This window comes from Oculina patagonica, chromosome 10 (assembly GCF_052425735.1).
Source record: "Oculina patagonica isolate OP01 chromosome 10, crgOcupat, whole genome shotgun sequence".
Taxonomy (NCBI): domain Eukaryota; kingdom Metazoa; phylum Cnidaria; class Anthozoa; order Scleractinia; family Oculinidae; genus Oculina; species Oculina patagonica.
In genome coordinates, this window is record NC_135767.1 from 23149906 (window position 1) to 23172488 (window position 22583).

A 22583-nucleotide genomic window follows, 5' to 3' on the forward strand; every position below is an offset into this window, starting at 1 on the left:
TCTAATAAGTGATCCTATATCTGTTTGTCTTTGTTGTTGCTGAATTTGTTCAAGTATGATAAATATGGTGAATAGTGGTTAAGCTTTCGTTATCAAATTATTTCATATCATATCCCTTTGAGAATATTCAGCGATATTAACAAGCTGTGATGAATACATTCCTGGTCTAAAAATAACTTAAGGACTGGACTCCAACCAGGGCTGATACCAGATACAGAATGTCCACAGCATTTCTTGTTTTAATCCTCTTGACGCTTTCGTTTGAATAAAAAATAAAAATCAAAAATCAAAACAAATCACTTTATTTAAAATGGATTTACCACTGCTGTGCTAATTGAAGACACTGTAAATAAATTAACAAATATTATAAATCGAACATAATTTTGTTAAAAAACCCAACTGGCAGAAGGGTGACCAGTTGGCTATATACAAAGTGTGGAGGAGTTGAATTCGGGGCCACTGACAGGGGACCATCGGAATAGACACAGAGGACGAGAACGAGAAAGGACCAACGCGAAGCGAAGTTGTGAAGCGGACACGAAGGAGAAGGCCGAAGGTGACGAGAAAGACAGAAGAAGGGGGGGAAATGAAGCGACGCAGCCGAAAGAAGAAATATTCGTTGGGTGCCCCGACTGAACACAAATCCTTCCAGTGGCAGGGAGGAGGATCTGAACCCGGGACCTCCCTAACCACTAGGCCACGCTGCCTCCTACTATCTATACTCACAGTTCTTGTCTGGGAAATACTTGCAGGATGGACAAGCTTTGCGGTTCCAACTGACTCCCAGCCTCGTCCCCAAGGCCGTCTCTACTTTCAAGAGGCGGTTCAAAAGTCGAAAAGACCATGGGGAGGAGGAGGATGTTGCCATCATGTCAGCAATTTTATTTCCCATAAATTTTTTCTATTAATGTTTGTCACAAGAATTTTTGATGATTGATCAAGACAATGTCTCTACTGACGAGTTTCTATATTCTCTTCACCTTACTGCTTGACAGTGTATGAATAATGTAAGGAGAAACTGTAGTTTATCTTGTTTGGGAGGGAATCAGAAGTTTATATCAGACATTGATGAAGGGGCACCTAAGTGTGCAGGGAGGTGCGGTATAGTTTAATCAAATTTTTCTAATGATGGTGTAAAAAGGAAGTGCGAAACAGGGCAAGACGGGCAACAGAACACTCTTTCATTTCATGCCCTTATTTTATTGTCATTTGTTCAAATTTACAAATTTGTATTTATGTTCTTATCGCCATGACGTACAATCAATGCGTTAAAGACGTACAGTCCTTTGCAGTTTTTCTAAATTTAATCTATCTTATTTATCTTCATAGATATTACCCGAAAAGCGAGCTTTTTTCTATTTTTCTCTATCTCCAGCTCAAACTTCTTACAGCAAAGTCCCGAAAAATATGCAATCTAACAATAAATCCAGTCCTTAATTACTTAAGCTTGGAAGCAAATGACAAATTTAAATATCTGATTGAAGCTAGCCTGTAGTCAAAGACTTGTTAGGGCTTCTTAGACGTAGAGAGCATAAACATCGCAGCAGACTCTCCCTGCATTGTCAGCCTCGTACCAATCCACCGAATCTTCACCATACCAGAGGCGTAGCTGCTGACCCGAGGCCACCGAGTAAGGGGAGAAAAACGGCAGGACAATCTCAGGAGACATGGAGTTATATCCGGGAATCTCAGACCACTTTCCACCACCAACATGTGTAAAGAACTGACTCAGCGGCACAATGATGTGATTGCTTGATGTTGTTATGACAACGTTAACATGATTTTTTAAGTAGGTATGGCTGCCACATCCCCAGAAAGAGTAGTGGTGGACGCTGGTAGTGGAACATGACACGTAACCGCTCAGGTGGACCAGTTTAAAGCCTGCAATCTTGCCACCATAAGGGACATTGAAACTGCCATACTGGTTATCCTTCGCACCAAAACACACTGGACGGGAATTCAGTTTGAGCCAGGGATCTATGACATGAAGGGAACAGAAAATAAGAATGAAAAATTTAAATATCATTAAATAGTAAAAATTAATCTCGGCATTCTCGATGGCGTTCTTCCCGTTGTTTAAAGGAGCTACGTCACGAGGATTACCTCAGGTTTGACGCGAAATAGTGGCGGCAACAACCCAGAACCAGCACAAGGAAGAAAAGCAGAGGAAATCACATTTTTTTATAAATATCTATTTTTGTGAAGACACACCGAAACAACTTGAAAGTTTAGCCTCGATTTTTAAGCTGCAATCCATTTCCATCCCAGCCATCCACAGCCAAAGAGGTACGCTTGTAAGCAGTTTCATTGTTCTAATATAGATATTGATAATAAGAGTGGACCATTATTTTCAAGTTTTCTACGACACAAATATAAATTTTGGCTGTTTTCTATCTTCCACGTTGCCCGCCTTCTTTAGACGTTTTCTTGCCTAAATTAAACTTATACAGTTTTTTTTTTCAAAATCTTTAGCAAATCTTACCCGATTTTGCAGTGCACGTGGAAGAGATTGCCACCACCATCATAACCCCCAAAATCAACTTGAAGTCCAAAATTTGTTAACACCAACTGGAAATTGAAATAAACTACAATAACAAGATAAATAAGATGAGATTTTCGGAAGGGAATGTTGAGGGATGTCTTGTCTTTGCCGCCTACAAGAAAATTTGTAGAATATGGCATGCAGCGGGTAGAGAATTCAGCTAGATATCAAGTTCCTGGCTCTTCAAAGGATACTTAAAGTTGACCTCATAATGCTTGATAAAGTCATCAATATCCATTCTAACATTCAGTTGTTTTCCAATCGAGCTCTCAAGAAAGTGTGGCTAAGGGATTTATTTCTTTTAAAATAGCTAGAACAAGTATATAGGTAGCAATGATTACACAGAAGCATTCCTCAAAAACGCGTCAATTCAAAATAAAAGGAAAATTATTTTCCAAGTGCCTGTTTGCGTCACGTATTACAGTGGAGCATTTTACGGCTTTCAGAATATTTCGCTGACAATGCTTAACAATAACTCTTATTAATGCCTTATATATAACTTACCTTTCAATGAGCTAAGCGCCTGTTTGAGCTGAAACGTAAAAGAAAAAAAAAGGAATATCGAATATATCAGATGTATCATCGAAAGGTTGAAAAAAATTAACCAAAAAAACTACATGCTTACTTGTCGCTCTTCAAAACTGAATGAGTTTCCTCCTTGAACAGCGATCGAATTTGTTCGCTAGAACGTTTTTTTTTCTTTGTGGATCTGTCCAATGGCATAAGCTCAAACTTATGGGCACGTTTTGTTTTCCAAGCGTGGTTCAAATAAATATAATCATGCGTATGTGTCTTTGTGATGTTTAACCTGAGCAAAGACAAACGACAACAGACAAATTAAAAGGCCTTTGCTAAAATGTACGTGTCTATAGAACAAAAAATCTACTAGAAGCGATTTTCTAGTGAGATTAAATTCGCTAACAACTGACTTCATTCTTTCCTCAATTCTCATTATACGAAACATAAATGCTAGAAAAGACTGATTTAAAGAACAATAAATTTTATTAAGAGGGCTATTGTCAGAATTCGAACTTGCCTTCTTTTTGACAACGTTGAGAACAGTCCGCCTGTGTTTATCAACCGAAATTGAGCGTTCTAATTGCTTTAAGCCCCATTTACCGCGCGCGCCGGCCCCCCGACGGCACACCCCCGACCGGGCCGGACGACCGCCCCCGCGAGAAAATGGCGGGTGCGGGGACGAGGCGACAAGAGTGTGGGGGGAGAGGAGGACGAAACGAGAGAGAGATGGCCGAGGAGGTGGAAGGGCACGGCGAGAGCGGGCCCGGGCCCCCGCCGCGCGACGAGTCCGGGGGGACGGGCCGCGGAACCGCGCGTACCGCGCGCCGGCGGCCCGAGGGGCCGGGGGCCTGGGGACCGCGTCGAGGAAGGCGGAGGGCGGCAAGCCGGCGGCCGGCGCGGAATGGGGTTTAATTAATTAAACGAGGAGTTTCAAACCAGGCTGTGTTTATTTTCTCACTCTTGTTAGCAATGCTATTAGTTATAAAGATTTTTAAGTTCCATTTATTTGTCAAATGGAATTTCATCATCCTAATTTATGTGCAAGTTCACATTATTTTCCCTTTAAACAGCACGTCCGCAAAAATAAACTAAGTCATTGAGAATATTTTAAACCCTGATGATGACAACACGTCGAAAACGTTCGGTTCCTTTTTAAATTTTTTTATTTTTTTCCTTTTAAATTACTTTTTTACCTTTTTAGCGAACATTTACAATACCTGTAGTTTCAAAATTGTGTAAGAGTTTTTATATTTCCTTCGTAAAAGAATATTATAGTCTTACAGCGTATGGGCTAAGCACGGCCCTTTATAAATATACAGTTGATTCTCGATAACTCGAACCCTCAATAACTCGAACTTTTGCTAACTTGAACCTTTTTCGATTTCCCTCCAGGTAATTTTCTTACTAGTTTTACCCTCGATAACTCGAACATTTTTCTTTCCCTTAAAGGTTCGAGTTGTCAGGATTATCGATATGAGCACTAGCGAAACACTGTTGTGTAGTAATTAAAATTTGCAGCCTCAACTGGATAAAAACCCAAGTCTTAGCTAGCACGAAAACAGATTATAACATAGCTAGCAAAGCCGCGCAATCAAATTCAGTATACGTAAGCGTGCTCAAAATCCCGATAGTGCACGCTGATGACGTAATCGACGAGTGAAAATCTCTCTCAAACGCTGTCTTTTGCGAAAGCGATGACATCTTATCTTCGGAATATGGAAAGTGAATCCTCTTAATATTTTTTCAAGGATACGAGCTACAAGGTAAGCTGTTTCTTATTGCGAAACGGAGAGCAAAAGAGAAAATATTAAAATTCGATTTTGCCATCAAAGTTGTTTGTGTGCTTTTCTTCATTCAAACAACAACAACTAAAGCGCGAGTCTCGAACGACAAAAATCATTTTTTTTTCACGGCCCTAACGTGGAAGAATGGGCCAACCATGAATGACAACAGTTCGATGACACTAAAACCTAGCTATCGAACGAAAGTTTTCGCGTTTTAAGCGTTACACCAAAGCGTCAACGGCTCTGTTGTGATTTTTGCCGCTCGGGGAAAAAATTATTCATGGGCGACTCATTCAGCTACCGTTTTGAAAAGAAAAACGTTTATTTTCATCACGACCCTAATTCTGCAACCACGAATGAAATCGGTCCAGAAAAATACTAAAAACTAAGCATGGAACCGAATCGAATTCTTTGACTCTTTTAACCCTCGGAATCTGCTCGGCTGTTCGAGGCTGTCGGTTTTGTTTTAATTTTCTTCCGCTCTTGAGTAAAAATTTAATTCAGCGAACACTTACCTCAGAATCAAAAGCAGCATATGCTGCATTTGCTGTTTTCGTCAGGTTTTTTCCTTCGCTCTGCCATCGAATTTACTTAGTCAATTTATTAGCAATTTGACCCAAACTGCACCACTTGTGTAAACTTGTGTATAATTTAACGCTCGACCGCTCAGTTAGTTTTTATTCCCGAGGCCGGTTTTGATGCACAATTCCACCGGCAATGTTATAAAACAATTGGTTCATCCTTTTTGCTGTGCACTATTTGTTAAATAATACATAGTGTATGTATTGTTTCGGAAACAAAGAACAACTGAACTTGGTTAAGTTTTCTTTTTATGTTTTATTTTGATAAAAATATTTAAACTTTTAAAATACAAATAGCGCCTAATACTACTGTAAAAATTCTTCTTCTAAAAATCCTAGCTTTCGCGTTCATCAGGGATGATGCCGTAGAACTGCGAAAGCTAGGATTTTAAGAATAAGAATTTTTACAGTAGTTTTTAGGCCAGATTTGTATTTTGCTAGTTAGGTTCATTAGTTTGGATTTCAACTCTCGATCTTGATCACCAGCTGAGTCGCTTGATCACGAATGTCCTGTGTGATTTATGTGTTTGTTTGTCAAATTAACGCTAATGGACTCTAAGTGGTTTTTTTCGTTTGTTTGTTATTGCCTATTAACGGATTTTCTAAAGAGGAACAGCTGAGTTCTATGTTGTGTATTTTCCAGTCCACGATCATGACGACTCATTTGCTAGGGAGTAAAAACTGCGCCATTTTTGACCCATTTGACCCAAGTGTTTATGAGTGCTGGGTGATAAATGTGTTTGTTCATCACATTAATGCAAATGAACCTAAGTGGTCCTTTGACTTATATTTGTTATTGCTATTTTAAAATTTGTTAAAGCCAAGAAACAGCTGGACCTATATTGTGTAGTCTAAAACCATGACAGTTTGCTAAGATTTTGCGCGCCAACTGCGATATTTGATCGTGAACGCTTGAGTTACGTGTGATTAATGTGTATGGCTGTCATATCAACGCAAACAAACTCTTAGTGATGCTATATCTTCTGTTTGTTTATTGCCTTACTTGAATTTGTAAAAAATTAATGGTTATGGTTAATTTTCAAGCGAATTTTCACAGTCATTCAAAAGGATACCGATATAAGCAAGAAATATGTGCATTCTTGTAAATACAAAATCAAGCCTCAACTAGAACTAGAGCTTAGTAACTATACGTGAAATACGAAAAGAATACAAATTGTGCTTTGTGCAAATTTCTACTCAACCACTTTACATTCCCGTTAGAATATCGTTTCTCAGCTCATTATTATGTCATTTTATTAATTTCTGTTCGCTAAGTGTGCTTTGCGGCCAACGCGGTCATTTCAGGAAATGGATTCAAATTGCTTTTTTCTCTCCCCAATGCCCGAGTATAAAATATAGATTCTGTACGTCAACAACTAAAAGTATGGCTCAGTATGAAATATGACCGACTTTGAACGTGGATTTAGTTTTGCCATTTTCTTCTTCGCCGAATATATAAGCATTTTTTTTATTACTTATTACGTTGAAGGATCTAAGCAGTTTATCTTGTTATCAGGTTTTCTTTAATGAAGTTAAATACACATATAAACAAAATAAAGCGTCGCAGCCTGCTCTTTTCACCTTTTCAATTAAAAAAAAAGTTAGTTCAAATTGCTTGGCCGACATAAGAAGAATGTGAGAAAATTTACCAGTTGCAAATTTTGTGGCCACTGATGATAAAGTAGCGTTATCAAAAGTTTGAAAAACTTAGACTTAGACTTAAATTTTCTTAGACTTGGCTCTGTGTTAATGACGTTTTTGTTCTCATCACATCTCCGCTTGAAATGCATCGTATGATTGCAATGATATGAAATGACAGTTATGCTGGGACTATAATTCCAATCAAACTCAAAACTTCTAATAACTTATTTGATTCTTTTTTGTATAAGTACGGGGCAATGACGACAGAAGAAACAACTCTTTCCATTTATGCTTTAAGTTTATTTTTATTCGTGTAAAACTCCCTTATTTTTGTCCATTCTGTTTTAGGGTATTGCTATACAATCAATGAGTTCAGACACAGTTTTCTCTAACTTTGTTACCCAAAGTAGACGTTTCTATACCTTTAATTTAATAAACCAACAACGATGAAATTTTGAACTTTCTCTATCACCTCAAACTAGCTATAGCAAAATCTTGAAATAAAGTATTATTAAAATTAATCAATGCCTTAATTAAGTACCATAGCTAGAATTCGAATTACAGTGATAAGCGAAATCAGGAATCTGCTTGTAGCTTTTCGGTTGAAATCTGGCCATGGATCAGATCAGACATACAGCAGCCAGACGTCAGCGCAAACTCTGCCTCCGTTGTCGTGTTCAGTGTAATTCACCAAATCTTCACCATACCACACGCGGTACTGGTGGCCCCGGTGGATGTAAAAGGGGCTGGAGAAGCGTGACTGGACAATCTCAGGGGAAAATGCGTTGTATCCGGGGATTTTGGCCCACTTTCCGGCACTATGAGCGAACTGCATGAACTGGCTTGGCGGCAAAAGGATGTAATTGGATGTTGTTGTTATGACAACATTAGTGAGATCCCTCAAGCCCCAACCACAGCCCCAGAAAGACCAGTTGTTAGGATTGGCAGTATGACAGGACACGAAACCATACAAGTGAACAAGTTTCACGGCGGCCACTCTTCCGCTTACTGGAGCGTAGAATCTGCCATACTGGGTATTCCTGGTGCCAAAACACACTGGAGACGAATTCGCCTTTCGCCAGAAAGCTAAAAGAAACACAGAGGAATACAGTTATATTAAGATATTAATTAAAAATACAGTTAAAACTCGCAAGTAATAACCTAACATTTAAGAACCTGTTAGGCTAAAATTTGCAAATTATAATTAGATACCATTTTTATAAGAACCCATTTAGCCTAAAATTTGGAAACAGGTTCTCAATTTCTAAAATTGATTAAAAACGTTTACTTCTGGGAAATATGATATGATTATTGCTTCATTTTCACATAAACACTATGTGGTATGCAAATTTTATACAAGAAAAAGGCCGAATACCACTAAGATCTCTATAACAATATTGAAATTTTTTCTTCAGAAATTAAGAACCTATTAAGAACCTAATAAGCCTAAATTTGCGTCAATAACCCTTTATGTAAGAACATGTTTAGGCTAACCTGAAAAACAATAGGTTCTTACTCGCGGGTTTTTACTGTACTCATTTGGCAATAAAGAAAACAGCAGCAGCAACAACAACAACACTTATAACATGCTACTACTATAATAACTTTCATGTCTTTTATAGACTCTTCAGTCCAGGGCATTATAGGGTTGTTAAAGTTTAAAGGCAAACTTTTCTTACGAATACTTCCTGAGTATTTGAAAGTTAACGAGCTTCTAAAAGGAACTAGAACAACTAACAACTACTTCGGCAGAGGCACGGTGGATTAAAGGGATGGCGGAACCGGGGGGGCTGGGGGGCTTTAGCCCCCCCCCCCACCGAAAAAATTAAGACTTACTAAGAGAAGAGTCTCTTAAGCCCCCCACTTCAAGTCACTAGTCAGCCCCCCCCCCCCCCCCCACCTGGAAGAATGTTCCGCCGTCCCTGGCCGGTCGAACATTGTGTCGCCATAAGCTTTCTACATAAAGTTATTTTTGCAATTTTTGAAATAAATAATTAGGAATCATTTGCTAACAAATCTTACACAAGATAAAACTCTTCTAGGGGTTTTCAAAGAATTATCATTATTGTATCTGGAGTCTGCGATGACTTTTTGAAAAGATAAACAAATAAATCAATTAGAAGTTCTTTACTCAGCGTGATAATTTTAGAAGCAATTATACACCAGTACTTAGGCTATTCGGAAAACAAACGACAAACACATTAAATCGGAAGTACTCGCGAGTTTTTCTATCGCTGTTTCACCAAAAATCCGTCTACAAATTGTTTTAAATAAAACAAGATGTATTATGGATCGTGAAAAAAGGAATTGGACAAATACACAACTTAACAAACCATTCCAGCGTATAACATTAATCGTTCTTCAACGAGAAGCGCATTCGGTTTTGAACAGCGAGAAGTAAGTAATGCAGAAACTCCAGCATAAGTTTGAAGTCGTTGCTTTTGAGGGATTCTTCATCCGCTTTGATGCTATTATATCTAACTCGATTTTTCTTCTGTTCTGACAACGTTTTAGGTTTTTCGTGCTCTATCAATCCAATCCCTTCTCAGTGAAAAAGGAAAAAAGACGACTGACACAATTACTAAGAAAACTTAGAACAAAGGCTTTTTACGGACGTAATTTCTTTATAGTTACAGCAGTTAGTTGGTATAGGTTTTCGATATTTTAAATTAATAAGGAAAAAAATCAGTACACAAAAGCTTTATATGATACATCTTAAGGGCCGTAACTAGCAAGAGGCAAGACGAGGCGCGTGCCTCGTCTAAATCTTTACGGCCATCGATCATTCGATGAATTGGAGTGGAACAAACTTTAATTGTTTTGAACTAACAACTACAGTAGAACCCCGGTAAATTGAACTTTGAAGGGAAACGAAAAACAGTTCGAGTTAGCGGGATTTAATTTCGAGTTATCGGGGTCGTTTGAATATTCAATTCAGTGCCGTGTTAACAATTGATAGTTTACTGATTTTTCAGCACTTCAGTACACAAGCAGTGCAAATTAAACTTATCTCGTCAGAAACTCTAACACAATCATACATGTTTATGTTATAAGAGTGGAAAATGACTTTAAAATACGTGATCTATTCATTTCTCTAACTAAAATCAAACTGCTTTAGTGCTAGTTTTGTTTTAGTGTTTAAATCCGATAACATGACAAGGAGAGCTAATGGAATATTTAAATGGGCATCCGTGGCGAGTTGTAAGAGCCAGGATTCGAGTTATCGGGGGTACCCAAAGTTTGATCAAGGGAAACGAAATTTAGTTCGAGTTAGCGGGGTTTTCGAGTTACCCAGGTTAAAGTAAAACGAGTAAAAATGACTGAAAAGTGGAGTCAAATCCAAGGGAAATGGAAGTTAGTTCAAGTTAGCGGGGTTGTTCGAGTTATCCGAGTTCGAGTTACCGGGGTTCTACTATACTAGCAGAATAAAGAAGATACTAGAAATAAATATCTCTATATTATTTACCTGCTTGTGTTTGTGGGAAGGTCACAGCAAGAAAAATCACCAGAAAGCAGATGATTGTCTTCAGTTTCATTTTGAAGATGACCTAAAATGAATATAAAGATTTACATTGAAAATCGCCCTGCCATTGCCACTAGGTTATTGAGTAGTTTTTGTAATCTATTTGACGTTTTAACGCCATTTCAATAGGTTCCTTTGGACTCGACCAAGACCTTTAAAAAGAGTTGTAATCGGAGGCGTAATTGGTAAAGGTTTCGTTTCTCTAAGTCCCCCACTTTTGCTACCAAATCGCATGTCCGACTTTTACTGAGATAAAAGTTGAAAGTGGAATGGAAATGTTTTTTTTTTTTACTTTTCTGTTCACACGGAAGATGTATCATATAAAGCCTTTTGTCTACTGATAAAAAAAAAAGATTTTTTCCTCTTATTTAAAATATCGAAAACCAACTAACTGCTCTACCTATAAAGAAAGTACGTCCGTAAAAAGACTTTGTTTTGAGTTTTCTTAAGGCTGGTTCTCATATGATCGCCCCGATCGTCTCTGTCGCTTCTGTCGTTTGCAATGTCTGAGGTGATTGGAGCAAGCAAACTTTTTGAAGCGACAGAAGCGACAGAGACGATCGGGACGATCATATGAGAACCAGGCTTTAGTTTCTCTTCGACGCAGTCGGGCGTTTGTGACAGTCCTTTTTCTTTTTTCCTTTTTCACCGAGAAGGGAGAACACTTAAAATCAGCGAGGTTATATTAAAAATCACTCACCTTTACTTAAATCAGCACTTGGATTGATAGAGCGCACAAAAGCTAAAACGTTGTCAGAACAGAAGAGAAAATCGAGTTAGATATAGCATCAAAGCGGATGAAGAATCCCTCAAAAGCAACGACTTCAAATTTATGCTGGAGTTTCTTCAATACTTACTTCTCGCTGTTCAAAACTGAATGTGCTTCTCGTTGAAGAGCGATCAATGTTAAACGATGGAATGGTTTGTTTACTTGTGCATTTGTCCAATAGGATAAAGTCACGATTTCTTCATTAAATGTGTTTATCAAGTTTTGTTTTCTCAGCGTAAGTACTGGTGTATAATTGCTTCTAAAATTATTACCGCCTGAGTAAAGAACTTCAACTTTAATTTATTTGTTTATCTATTACAAAAGTCATCGTAGACTCCAGGTTCAACAGAAAGCAATAAATCTTTGAATGCCTACAAAAGTTTTATCTTGTGTGAGATTTGTTAACAAGTGATTTCTAATTATTTCAAAAGCTTCGCTAGGAAATTATCAGACCTTGTAACAAGAATTGTTATCCGATTATAATTTTTATGTAGAAGGTTGATTAGATAAAAAAAAATAATGACATGATCTTTGCCGCTCTTTGTGAAAACTTAGCTAAAGTTATAATTTGAGCAATCCATTAAACTGTCAGAACTTCTTTCTGACAACTCTGAGCACATGGTGCCTGTGTTTATTAACCAAGATTAAACCTGTATAATTGCTTTTAAGGAGGACTTTGCAAACAGGCTTTGTTTATAAACCTGACTCCACATCCTCTATTTTATCCAAGAATTGTCATTCTCAAGTCACGCAAATCTTTTGTTCTATAGAAAAAAAGTTGAGTCCGTTTTTGTCTTGTTTTGTTACACGGCTTGAATGTAGTTGTTCGTCGTAACATTCTTATTTCTTTTTGTGAATGTTAATCAACACGTCCACAACCGGTAAAATATTCATTATGAGAATATAAAAATAAAGTAATAAATTACCTCTATTTAGACACGTTGAGGATTAAATCTATAAGCTTGTGGGGCCGTGCATTCCCGATCGAATTGGAATTTGGAAGTGTTGGTTTTTGTGGAGGGAGGAAAACCGGAGAACCCGGTGAAAAACTTGGAGTAAGGACAAGAACCGATAACAAACTCAACCCACACTTGACGCCGAGTCCGGGAATCGAACCCGGGCCACATTGGGGGGCGAGCGCTCTCACCACTGCGCCATCCCTGCTCCCCTTTATATAATACCTAAAAATTGTGCAAGTACAAGTTATAACTGATATTTCTTTCCTTATGGAGTAAGATGTTCGCACAGAGTGTATGAGCCAAACACGGTTGTTAAATGGAGGTACATGTAAGACCGGAACAATAGATTAAAATAAAAATAGCCTGTTTTATCATGAATGTTTGCGTTCTAAGCAATGGATTGTTTTCTTTATGGATTTGATCTTCTGTTTGTATGACCATTATCCTGAATTTGTTTAAGACGACCAGCTGAGTTACATATAGATAATTTTTGTTTACAATCATGACAGTTTCTGCCAACTGCCTCCTTTGGTCACGAATGTACATGTGTGAGTTTTGTGTGTATGATGTGTAAAAAAGTGAATGTTTGAAGTGTTTGTCATTCGCTTTACTTAACTTCAAGACAGTTTGTAAGTTTTAGTTTTTTCCAGGGCTTGAATCGGGGACCTCCGTTTTATAACAGTAACGTTCTAAACCACTCGGCCACGCTGTTTCCAACCGGCGTGAGCGTGTTTGTTTGTCATATCAAAGCAAGTGGACCTAAGCGGTTCTTAATTGTCTGTCAGTATTGCATTGCTTGAATTTGTTTAAAGCGAGCAGCTGAGATCATGTTGTTTAATTTACAGTCCACAAACATGACACTAGCTGCAAGGCTTTGCACGCTAGCTGTATAATTTGATCACAAATGTTTGAATTCTAACTGGATTAAGTAAGTTATAAACATGTATAACCATAGGCATTAAATTTTCAAAAAGTGACAAGAATTTTGTTTCTATATAAGATGAAATTCCCTGGTTGACTTTCTTTTATCTCCCCACGTATTGCTTTATTGAAATTAGATACGAAAATATGAATTTTGATCACTTCTGGGAGCAGAAAGTTTACGCTTTTGCCTGGGGAAATGATCTGAAGCAATTTTTGACTTGAAAAGAATTAAATAGCGAAAAGAAATTGCTGGAACTTCGACTGTGTTCAAAGTCACTGATATAGATTTTTGCTAGGGGAAATTAGATGTTAAAGGGACACTGTCATGGGGACTTCAATGCTTTTCGGTAAAAGGTACTAAACTGATTGGCGAATATGTCTCCGTACAGGAAATGAACCTAGTACATCAACTGATTGGTATATAAGGTAAATTGCCGTTGAAGGAAGAAGGGAGCCATAATAACTTTTAGGTGTTTTTCCAGTCCACAAGGACAAAACTTAAAAAAAATCAGCCTGACTTTTTCAAGTTGAGATTTAAAGTTTCTGATGGCATCACAATAATTTCACTTGTTTCGCTTCAGTACAGTTGCTTGGTGATGTTTAACAAAATTGGACCACTATTTCGTAGTTTCCATATGTCTTTAGAAATTGAAGTGAAACTGGTGACAGTGTCCCTTTAATCGATTTAAGGAATCAAATGTTTATATCACACAGTTATGATGATGTTCACCTATGTGGCTTTTGCCATATAATCATGGCAATCATGGTTCCAATCAAACTCTTAACTTTTGCCAACTTGTTTGAACCTTTTTGTTTCAGTGATAGTAAAAAATGTAAGTAGGAGGCGAACACACGACAGCAAAAAAAACAAACAAACAAACAAACAAAACAAACGAACAAACAACTCTGTATTTATGTCTTGTGTTTATTTCTTTTTGTGTGAAACTCCCTTATTTAGGTCCATTCTCATTAACAGTATTGCTATAAAATCAGTGAGTTGAGCCACAGTTATTTTTCTAACTTGGTAAACCCAGCATACTCTTAACACAAATAAACCAAGAACGATGAAATTTTGAAATTTCTCTATCACCTCAAACTAGGTATAGCAAAAATGTCTAAATTAAGCATTATTACCATTCATCAAGCTCTTAATTACCCCAGCTAGAACGCGAATTAAAATTAATGATAAACAAAATCAGAAAACTGCCTGAAGCTTTTCAGTGGACATCTGTCTATGGATCAGATCAGACGTACAGAACCCAAACATCAGTGCACACTCTGCCTCCGTTGTCGCTTTCAGTGTACCCCGCCAAATCCTCGCCATACCACACGCGGTGCTGGTGGCCCTGGATGACAAAAAATGGACCGGAGAAGCGCGACAGAACAAGCTCAGGGGAGTTCGCTCCATAGCCAGGAATCTTGGACCACTTTCCGGCCTGATATTTGAACTGCATGAACTGGGTCGGTGGAAGGAGGATGTGATTGTTTGCTGCTGTTATGACCATATTAACGTAATCTCTTATGCCACCACAGCCCCACATGGACCAGTTGTTAGGGTCAGAAGAGTGACAAGACACGTAGCCATACAAGTGAACCAGTTTCACCGCAGCCACTTTGCCAGTTGCTGGGGCGTTGAATGTACCATACTGGGTATTCCTCGTACCAATACACACTGGAGCCGAATTCGCCTTTCTCCAGATAGCTACTGAGAGAAACACAGAGTAATACAGTTTATATTAAGATACTCTTTGTTTGGCAATAAGGAAAGCAACAGCAACCGCATCACTTAATACTTGTTACAACTCTAAAATACTTTTAACTTCTTTTCCCCTTCATCCAGTGTATTTTACGGAGGCGGATCTAGACCATAAACAAACGAGAGCCGTTTTTGTCTTTACACCCAGAAAATGTTGAGCGGAGAAAGACTTTCATCATCATCATCATCATCATCATCATTAAATGTCTTTAAAGGGGGGGGCCTAGACCCTAGCTTTGAAGGCAAAATTTTTGGCTAATTTTTCTGAGTATTTGGATTGAGTCATTAGAAATTACTAGTAGCCACTAACAACAACTGCAAAGTGCGGTAGTTGTTAGTTGTTAATGGACACTCTAAATTGAGGGTCGTTATGTCGTGTTTTTTAGCAAGACTTTACTCTGATTTCACATGGAACCGATAAAATTAATACTAAAAGGTGAAAGTCAAATGCTGGCAGTGATGAGCTATCTTGGACATTAGATGAATTGGGCTGAAACAGACTTTTAGTTCTTTTGACTAAGAACTACTAACAACAGGGTTGGAGAAAATACAAGCAACAAATGATATCTTATACTACCTGCTTGTGTCTGTGGGAAGGTCACAGCAAGAAAAATCACCAGAAAACAGACGATTGCCTTCAGATTCATTTTTGAGATGACCTGAAATGAATAAAAAAAAATTCAATAAAAATAACTTTTCAACATTCACGTTAATTCACGTTATGGCCCCTCTTATTCCAAGATCTGGATGATTGGGCCCCAACTTACCTGAAGGTGTGGATCCGCCACTACAATGAGCAATATTAGCCACACAAGAGTTGTTTATTGCGGCCATAATCTCTACGTACATACGTTTCGTGGTAGAACAAAACGCAAGAAGACTTCAGTAAACTATTGTTATATCGTTGATATTTATTCCAGCGAATAATGAGATTGATTTGATATGTATGTTGCATCGACATGCTCCTCGCATGAGGTTTATCTGGGTCATTATGCAAAGTATATTCGACTGCACTAACACATATTTCGTGCATTTGCTGCATTAGCCAGGTAGAAACACTTCAATGCATCTTGACCTCTTGGGCATTTTAAGTGTGTCAATTTAAACCGGAATGAACTTGTAGATAACTGTACAAAGATTGTATCGAAGGCCTGTATTTATCAGTATAAAACTGATATCCGACTTGTAATCGGGTAAGAAACAACTATAAAATCAACGGAGAAAAAAATTGAAACTCAAACGCAAAAAAAGACAAATAAAGAAAATGTTTGAAACAATACAAAAAACAGAAACTAAAACAATGGCGAGCTTAAGACCGATTATAATCACGGAATTCCCTAAAATCATAACACATGTTTTCTGGCACGAAACTTAATAGCTGGTTATAAGCGATATCGATCAACCGCGGTCAAACGACAGAAATTTGCAAAAATGGTACTTCAAAGATAAGGTTATGATATTCACTGTTCAAAGTTCGATACTCTATCAGTGTCCTGATAATTTACTAAGTTTTTTGGAGCTTTACTAAAACAGTTCTACGTGTTCGAAAAAAAGAAAATGAGGACTTGTCGACGCCATTTGTTGAATCAATTTGACAGCAATTTGGTTCACGAATGCGAAACATTTAAACGTTAATTGAAAACACTCGTTTATTTGAGGGAAAGGACATATATTTACTCGCAGCAACTATTTTATACACCCTTGCTCATACTTCCACTTCAAAATGAACGAAATTCCCTGAAATACAAGAAATACTGCCTGCAAGACGTTGAACTGCGTGCAATACGCAATATATGCACTACTGATTCTGTGACGAGTGACACACCCATACGATAAAGATACTTTCACGAAGCAAGAAAATAAGTCTTTTAAAATTTATTCCTCATGGCTTTAGTGCCAAATATGTTTGCTAAGACTATCGTGGTACTGAAAGCTAGCGAAGTGGTATGTTTCACTTTTATAATGGTTGTAAAATTTATTTTTTTCTGGTTTGTATTTGTATTTCCAAAATTTCTCATGCTATTTCAAAGCACGGTTCTAATGCTTCTAGTCAGTGAAACAAATGCTGTAATTTACCACCTTTTAAAAACCCATGAGACTTCTGAAGTAAAATTCTTCTTCTGAAATTGAATTCTAGTGAACTGATTGAGTATAAGGCAAAAACTCATACTTTCAACTTACCCAAACTGTGTCTGTGTTCTTTATCGCCGCAGGGTGTGCTCGAACTAGTGGAATGGTATAACGGCGGTTGTATGCTTTATTGCTTTATTCAGCCAATAACATGAAAGGCATTTGACAATCTGTCAGTAACATAAGTGCTTTAAATTAATTTCACAAAGGTTGGTACCCTGTAAGTGTAAAGGTCAATTCAAATTACCTGAGTGTACTTTATCGTAAAATAAGTCCTACGGATATTTCACGAGCACTATCTACGGTACCCGTGGGGGAACTATTCCCGGAAGCTGGCTATCTCTTGGGCACTATATAAGGGAGTTTAGACATTGTCATAAAAATTTTAAGTAAGTCAGTACTCCCTATGCATTATTTTCCCACTGTGATTGACAGAAATATTACTTTTTTTAAACAAAAACGCCAATCAGCAAAGGGGGGCGACTGTAATTCTTGGGATGAAGGAAGAAGGAGAGGAGAAGGAGGTGTCATATAAGGACTCTTCTTTTCAAAACACTCAAAAAAGAGCACTGAAGCTGCATCAATATATATACCTCTACTGACTAATAGTGTGGGCTTTACGATAAGATAATAACTCTGGTAGAAATATCAAGGGGGAATATTGTAAGAGGTTTTCACAAGTATCGAAGAAGAATATTATTTAAGAATTCTACATTACAAGTTTAATATTATTTAAGAATTCAACATTACAACCCTGCTGTCGGAATTTTAAAGTATTGTTCGCCCAACAAGATCGTGTACCAAGCAAACGGTACAAATATGCGGATGAGTGATTTGAATTACACTTTTTGTCGTCTCTCTACGAACGAAATTTCCACTTTGAAAAATAACATTTCATAATGCAGTTCATCGTTGTTTAAATGTTTTCAAGAAATATGTCACGCCTCGAAACAACCAAACGGTTTGGTGAAGTGGGTCCTTCTTTAAATCAGTCAAAAAAAGTCGAATATCCGTTAAGAAATACTGATTCGTTGTCGGATATAGTTGCTTTACAGCAAAATTGATAGCAGCACGTATAGAAGATCTAGATAACTGTTCTCGTGCGTTATTAACGTTTCATATGGATAAAATATATTGCAACTTAGAATTGGCTTTCTAGTATCTTAAACGTATCCTTACACAAACATGTGTCATACAGGACAAGTCTTCTTTATCTGTAACATCGCCCAAGATAGGAAATTAATATATTGGCTTTAAAATCTCACCATTTTTTTAGATTTGAGTCGCTTACTCAAGAATTCCAACAATTTCTAAAAAAACAGATTTGGTCAAAATCTACCATCAATTGGCCTGAATTTAGGACAGCCTGGTTTTTTTTTACAAACCCGGTGAACTCTAAAAGAAATTCAGATTAGCATTGTGCTTATGTTGCATAGAGAGTAGAAAGCAAACCAACTGGAAAACTCATGGAATTTTTAGAGATACATAGAGATACATTACGTAAGGGGGCGTATGCCAAATATCTGGAATTTTATTGTCATAAAACCATATGTAGTAAGAGAAAAAACTACCTTATTATATATTAACACGAATTTCATACGACAGAACAGAATAAAAAGCGGGGATGTTAAAAAGCCTTATACAGTAATCGAAAGAAGGTCAAAAATGTTATCATGACCTCTAACGGATTCTTTATCATTTGCCATACTGTGGCAACATAATTTCTGAAGCCTATTGCTCATTATCTATGGTTACACTGAAAAGATCTTATTTCTCTTTTACTGGAAATTAGGGTCCCTCCCCCTCCCCCCCCACTCCCACTCCCCAGCTCCCAGCAACCACCCCACCACCTCAGCAAAGAATGAAAACTCAAAACTGCGAGGTAAGGGAGTGGTCATTATTTATGGGGAGGGGGGTGGTGAATGGGAGAGGGGGGGGAAACGTTTTGTCGCCTGTAATGACTAACAGTGTTAGAAAGCCCATTGGTATCTGGTAGGCCATGGTTCAATTCCCAATTTTTTGTCTCACGCTTGTGACGATTTTCAATTAATCTTTATTGTTTTTGTTGTTGTCAGGTTTAACTAAGGGTTTAGCTGCCCTGTATGTATCTAGATTATCAATGAAATATCAGTAACAGTTTAGCGAGTCGATTGAAGTGTCCAAAAACATCATACATGCAGAGTATTTCTAGTTCTTTGATGAAACAGAAAATCATCATCCTTTTGATGCTGAGCATGCAGGTTTTTAATTTAAAGTAGCTCATTCAGCTTCATTTGTTGGTCACTTAGGGGTAAAAAAAGGGAGTCAAAAATAATAATAATAATCTTTTAAAAAGTTACCTTGATGTTAAAGGGTGGGCTAAAAGGCTTACTTGAGCCTAAAGAAGGGGAGGGGGGATAAAAAGTTTCTGATGTTGCCTCCTCCCATTCACCAACCCACCTCCCCATAAATAATGACCACTCCCTAACCTTAAATTATTTGACTGCATTTCATTATAAATTTTAAAACAGAATATTGTTCCTAATACACGTAAACTTAAAACATCCCGCAGCATTCCACCTGTACTTTTAAATTTTAAGATTTTCCACCCCACTTCTGCTGGGTTTGCATGAGACATTTTTGAGACTTTTTTGCATGACAAACTTTTTTCAAGCATTTTTACTGCGTTAGCACTCATATATGATTTTTTTTTTTGAGTGATTCCGCAGTATAAGAAATAAAAATGTATGTTGAGCTACCTCTAGGCAGATCCAAGACGGCGGAATTTGGAATTTGTGATGTCATTCTAACGCAATATTAAGTTATAAAGAATGTAATAAAACCATCATTTGTGTTTCAGATAATTCCAGAATTTGGTGGTACATTAAGACAATATTCCCTCATTGATGATTTTTTAATTCTCCTCACTTGTTGCTCTATTGACTCTAGAGGAGAAACTAGATTTTGATCACTCTTGAGAATTTCTTTTTTTTTTTTGGCTACCCCTCTCCCCTGGCTGCTCATTATTTTACTCACGCATGAGCCTGGAAAAATAATCTGAAGCAATGTTTGACCTAAAATTTAGAAAGTGAGAACTTGATTAAAAATGTGTTCCCATTCATCGAGTCACTGTTTTGCTTGGACTGAAAATGCAATTTCCATTGGTACGAAGAATTACGTTCTGAACGGTGTTCTTCTATCTTCTTCTTTCTTAGATTGTTTCACATAGTCTGACATCTGTGATTAAGGGAGAAATCAGGCAAAAAATTGCAAACAAAAAAATAGTATTTCCATCACTGATATTCATACAATTGTTTGACTTTTGATTCTGAGAATTTGGTACTGCATCGAAACAATATAATGTTGTTGATGATTTTCTTTATTCTCCTCTCTTGTTTGCTTGTTAATGTGCGATTTGCTAGGGAGAATCTGGATGTTGATTATTTTCGGGAATTCGGAATCGAGGGAATTCGGGAATATCGGAATCGAGTTATAATGGTAGGATCAAAGTTGTACATCTTCTAAAGCAAAGTTATAGATTTGTGCAGGGAGCCATATTTCCAATGAAATGCCGAAATACCGTTGATTTTTCGATTTATTTTTCAATGATAATAGAAGCGTGCAAATGCGAGGGAAATCTCAATGACACACATGACAACTCGGCTTTCCATTTTTGCCCTCTGTTTATTTGTATTTTTCCAAATAACAAAAAATCCCTTATTTTTATGCCTTATGGTCTACAGTGTTGCCATACAATCAAGAAGTTCAAATGCTTTTTTAAGCTTTATAAATCCAAAAAACCTTTTCTAATCTCCTTTCAAATACAACAACAGAAAATAAAAATTTCCGACAACTTGCACAATCCACTCAAACTAGGTACAGCAAAATATCCAAAACTAATAAACACCATTACATTTAATTAACCGAAAAAAGCAAGCACGATAAAAGGAACCCTGAATGTCTGGCAGGAGCTTTTTAGGCTCAAAAACTTGCCAGGACTTCTCAGACATAGAGAGCGTAAACATCAGCGCAGACTTTTCCTCCGTTGTCACTTTCAGTGTAATTCACCAAATCCTCACCGTACCACACGCGGAACTGGCGGCCCTTGTACACCCAGTAAGGATGGGAGAAAAAAGACAGAATGATCTCAGGCGAGTGGGAATTATATCCGGGAATGTAGGACCACTTTCCACCGCCACTAAAGAACTGTCTTGGGGGCAAAACGATGTGATTGCTTGATGTTGTTATGACAACATTAACTTTATTTTTTACCCAGCGGCTGGTGCCACAGCCCCAGAAAGACCAGTGGTGGAGACTCGCAGTATTACAGGACACGTAACCATATAGGTGAACCAGCTTCACCGATGCCAGCCTGCCACGAGAAGGAGCATAGAACCTGCCATAGCTGTAACTCTTCGCGCCAAAACACACCGGAGAGGAGTTCGCCTTTAGCCAGACACCTAGTAACAAAAACATTATAATAACATGTTATTGGTAAATATACAAACCCCCGAGTCTTAAAGGGTACGATTATATTAAGTGCTTATAAAAGTTTATCAGCGCACAGACAGACCTGTTGCTTCGGAATCTTTCACAACCAACGAACCAAGGGTGAAAACGAACAGACAAACCAAAATGGCGTTCATCGTTAGGTAAGAGACTTGTGTTGTCTTCTTCCTCTAGGTCTGTGGTGTACTAACTCGGTATAGGACTTCGACCTTCTTATGACAATAATTATACGCCATTCTCAAATCGTGTTAAGACAAGATTTGAAGCGGTTGTCAGCAATTGTATAACGCACGTGGTGATGAGATTATGGTTTATCTGAATCTGTGCAAACAAAGTTGACCTTTCTTACTTTGTCTTACAAAAGGAATACAAATTGTAAATAAAACTTTGCTCGACTTCACATATCGTACGTACGAGGAGGCACACACTGGATAATTGTAAAATCGAATTCCACTGAACTCTAATCTACTTGGAAAACTACTAGTAATTATAAAAAGCGTTTATCTATAAGCAATGTTTATAATCGTCTCGCGTTCACATAACTTTTGAGTTCTCGAAATTCACTGTGTACACTTTTCTGGTTCGTGTTTTTGCATAGATGCCACGTCAACATGACGCGATTTTTATGTCCCGGTACTTGGCTTATAGCAGGTTTTAAATTAGGCATTTTCCAAACGACCCTTCGTATTTCCCGATTCTTTTTTATTGTTAGAGGATAACCAATGTTAGGAAGTTTCAGAAACGGAAAGATTGAAATCATGTTTTTAACATGCATAAGGTTAGTTGAAACTGACATGAAGAATAAAAATGCAAATTCGAAGTTTTGAAACGTTGATCGAACAGAGTTTAGCCAGAGTTTGTCCACTGTCACTTTACGAGAAACAATATTTAGTTTTGTGCGGCGGTAAACTCTATCTTCTGGTGTTGGTCATAGAAAGAGTTTAACGCGTGGATATGTTTTAGAGAA

General features: G+C 37.6%; 4 protein-coding genes and 1 long non-coding RNA gene across 8 annotated transcripts in view; 1 reads left to right on the forward strand and 4 right to left on the reverse strand.

Moving 5' to 3' along the window:
• LOC144667461 (uncharacterized) overlaps positions 1-17238 on the reverse strand; it is a 51097-nt gene extending 33859 nt beyond the window's left edge. Inside the window, exons 1-4 of one of the 3 annotated variants that reach the window (XR_013573317.1) lie at positions 17180-17237; positions 15576-15657; positions 14333-14944; positions 7360-7539 (exon numbers count right to left, since the gene is read on the reverse strand). Coding sequence is in view for 1 of the 3 variants with exons in the window: in XM_078528882.1 (XP_078385008.1) it covers positions 15576-15645 (70 nt within the window). In the remaining 2 variants the exon portion in view is untranslated. Of the gene's footprint in view, positions 1-7359; positions 7540-14332; positions 14948-15575; positions 15658-17179 lie in introns of those variants that run through there. The other 2 variants (XR_013573316.1, XM_078528882.1) reach the window with 2 other exon arrangements.
• Positions 1180-3252, reverse strand: LOC144667467 (uncharacterized). Of its 2 annotated transcripts, none has more exons than XM_078528891.1 (4): positions 3168-3252; positions 3047-3065; positions 2483-2568; positions 1180-1977 (listed from the first exon to the last, which is right to left on the reverse strand). In XM_078528891.1, the coding sequence occupies exons 3-4, from the start codon at positions 2523-2525 to the stop codon at positions 1517-1519; spliced, it is 504 nt and encodes a 167-aa protein (XP_078385017.1). In that variant the 5' UTR covers positions 2526-2568; positions 3047-3065; positions 3168-3252; the 3' UTR covers positions 1180-1516. The 2 variants fall into 2 exon arrangements, with proteins under 2 accessions (XP_078385017.1, XP_078385016.1); XM_078528890.1 differs by having other exon boundaries at positions 3047-3074; positions 3168-3248.
• On the reverse strand, positions 7360-11496 carry LOC144667464 (uncharacterized). The gene is made up of 4 exons (XM_078528887.1): positions 11448-11496; positions 11291-11332; positions 10534-10615; positions 7360-8153 (listed from the first exon to the last, which is right to left on the reverse strand). The coding sequence occupies exons 3-4, from the start codon at positions 10601-10603 to the stop codon at positions 7693-7695; spliced, it is 531 nt and encodes a 176-aa protein (XP_078385013.1). The 5' UTR covers positions 10604-10615; positions 11291-11332; positions 11448-11496; the 3' UTR covers positions 7360-7692.
• Positions 17239-20770: 3532 nt separating the features above from the next.
• LOC144667465 (uncharacterized) lies at positions 20771-21816 on the reverse strand. Its single transcript, XM_078528888.1, has 2 exons — positions 21681-21816; positions 20771-21567 (listed from the first exon to the last, which is right to left on the reverse strand). Exons 1-2 carry the CDS (start codon positions 21751-21753, stop codon positions 21110-21112), a joined length of 531 nt encoding a protein of 176 aa, XP_078385014.1. The 5' UTR covers positions 21754-21816; the 3' UTR covers positions 20771-21109.
• LOC144667471 (uncharacterized) overlaps positions 21324-22583 on the forward strand; it is a 116624-nt gene continuing 115364 nt past the window's right edge. The window contains exon 1 of the long non-coding RNA XR_013573319.1: positions 21324-21334. This is a non-coding gene — a long non-coding RNA (uncharacterized LOC144667471). The remainder of the gene's footprint in view (positions 21335-22583) is intronic.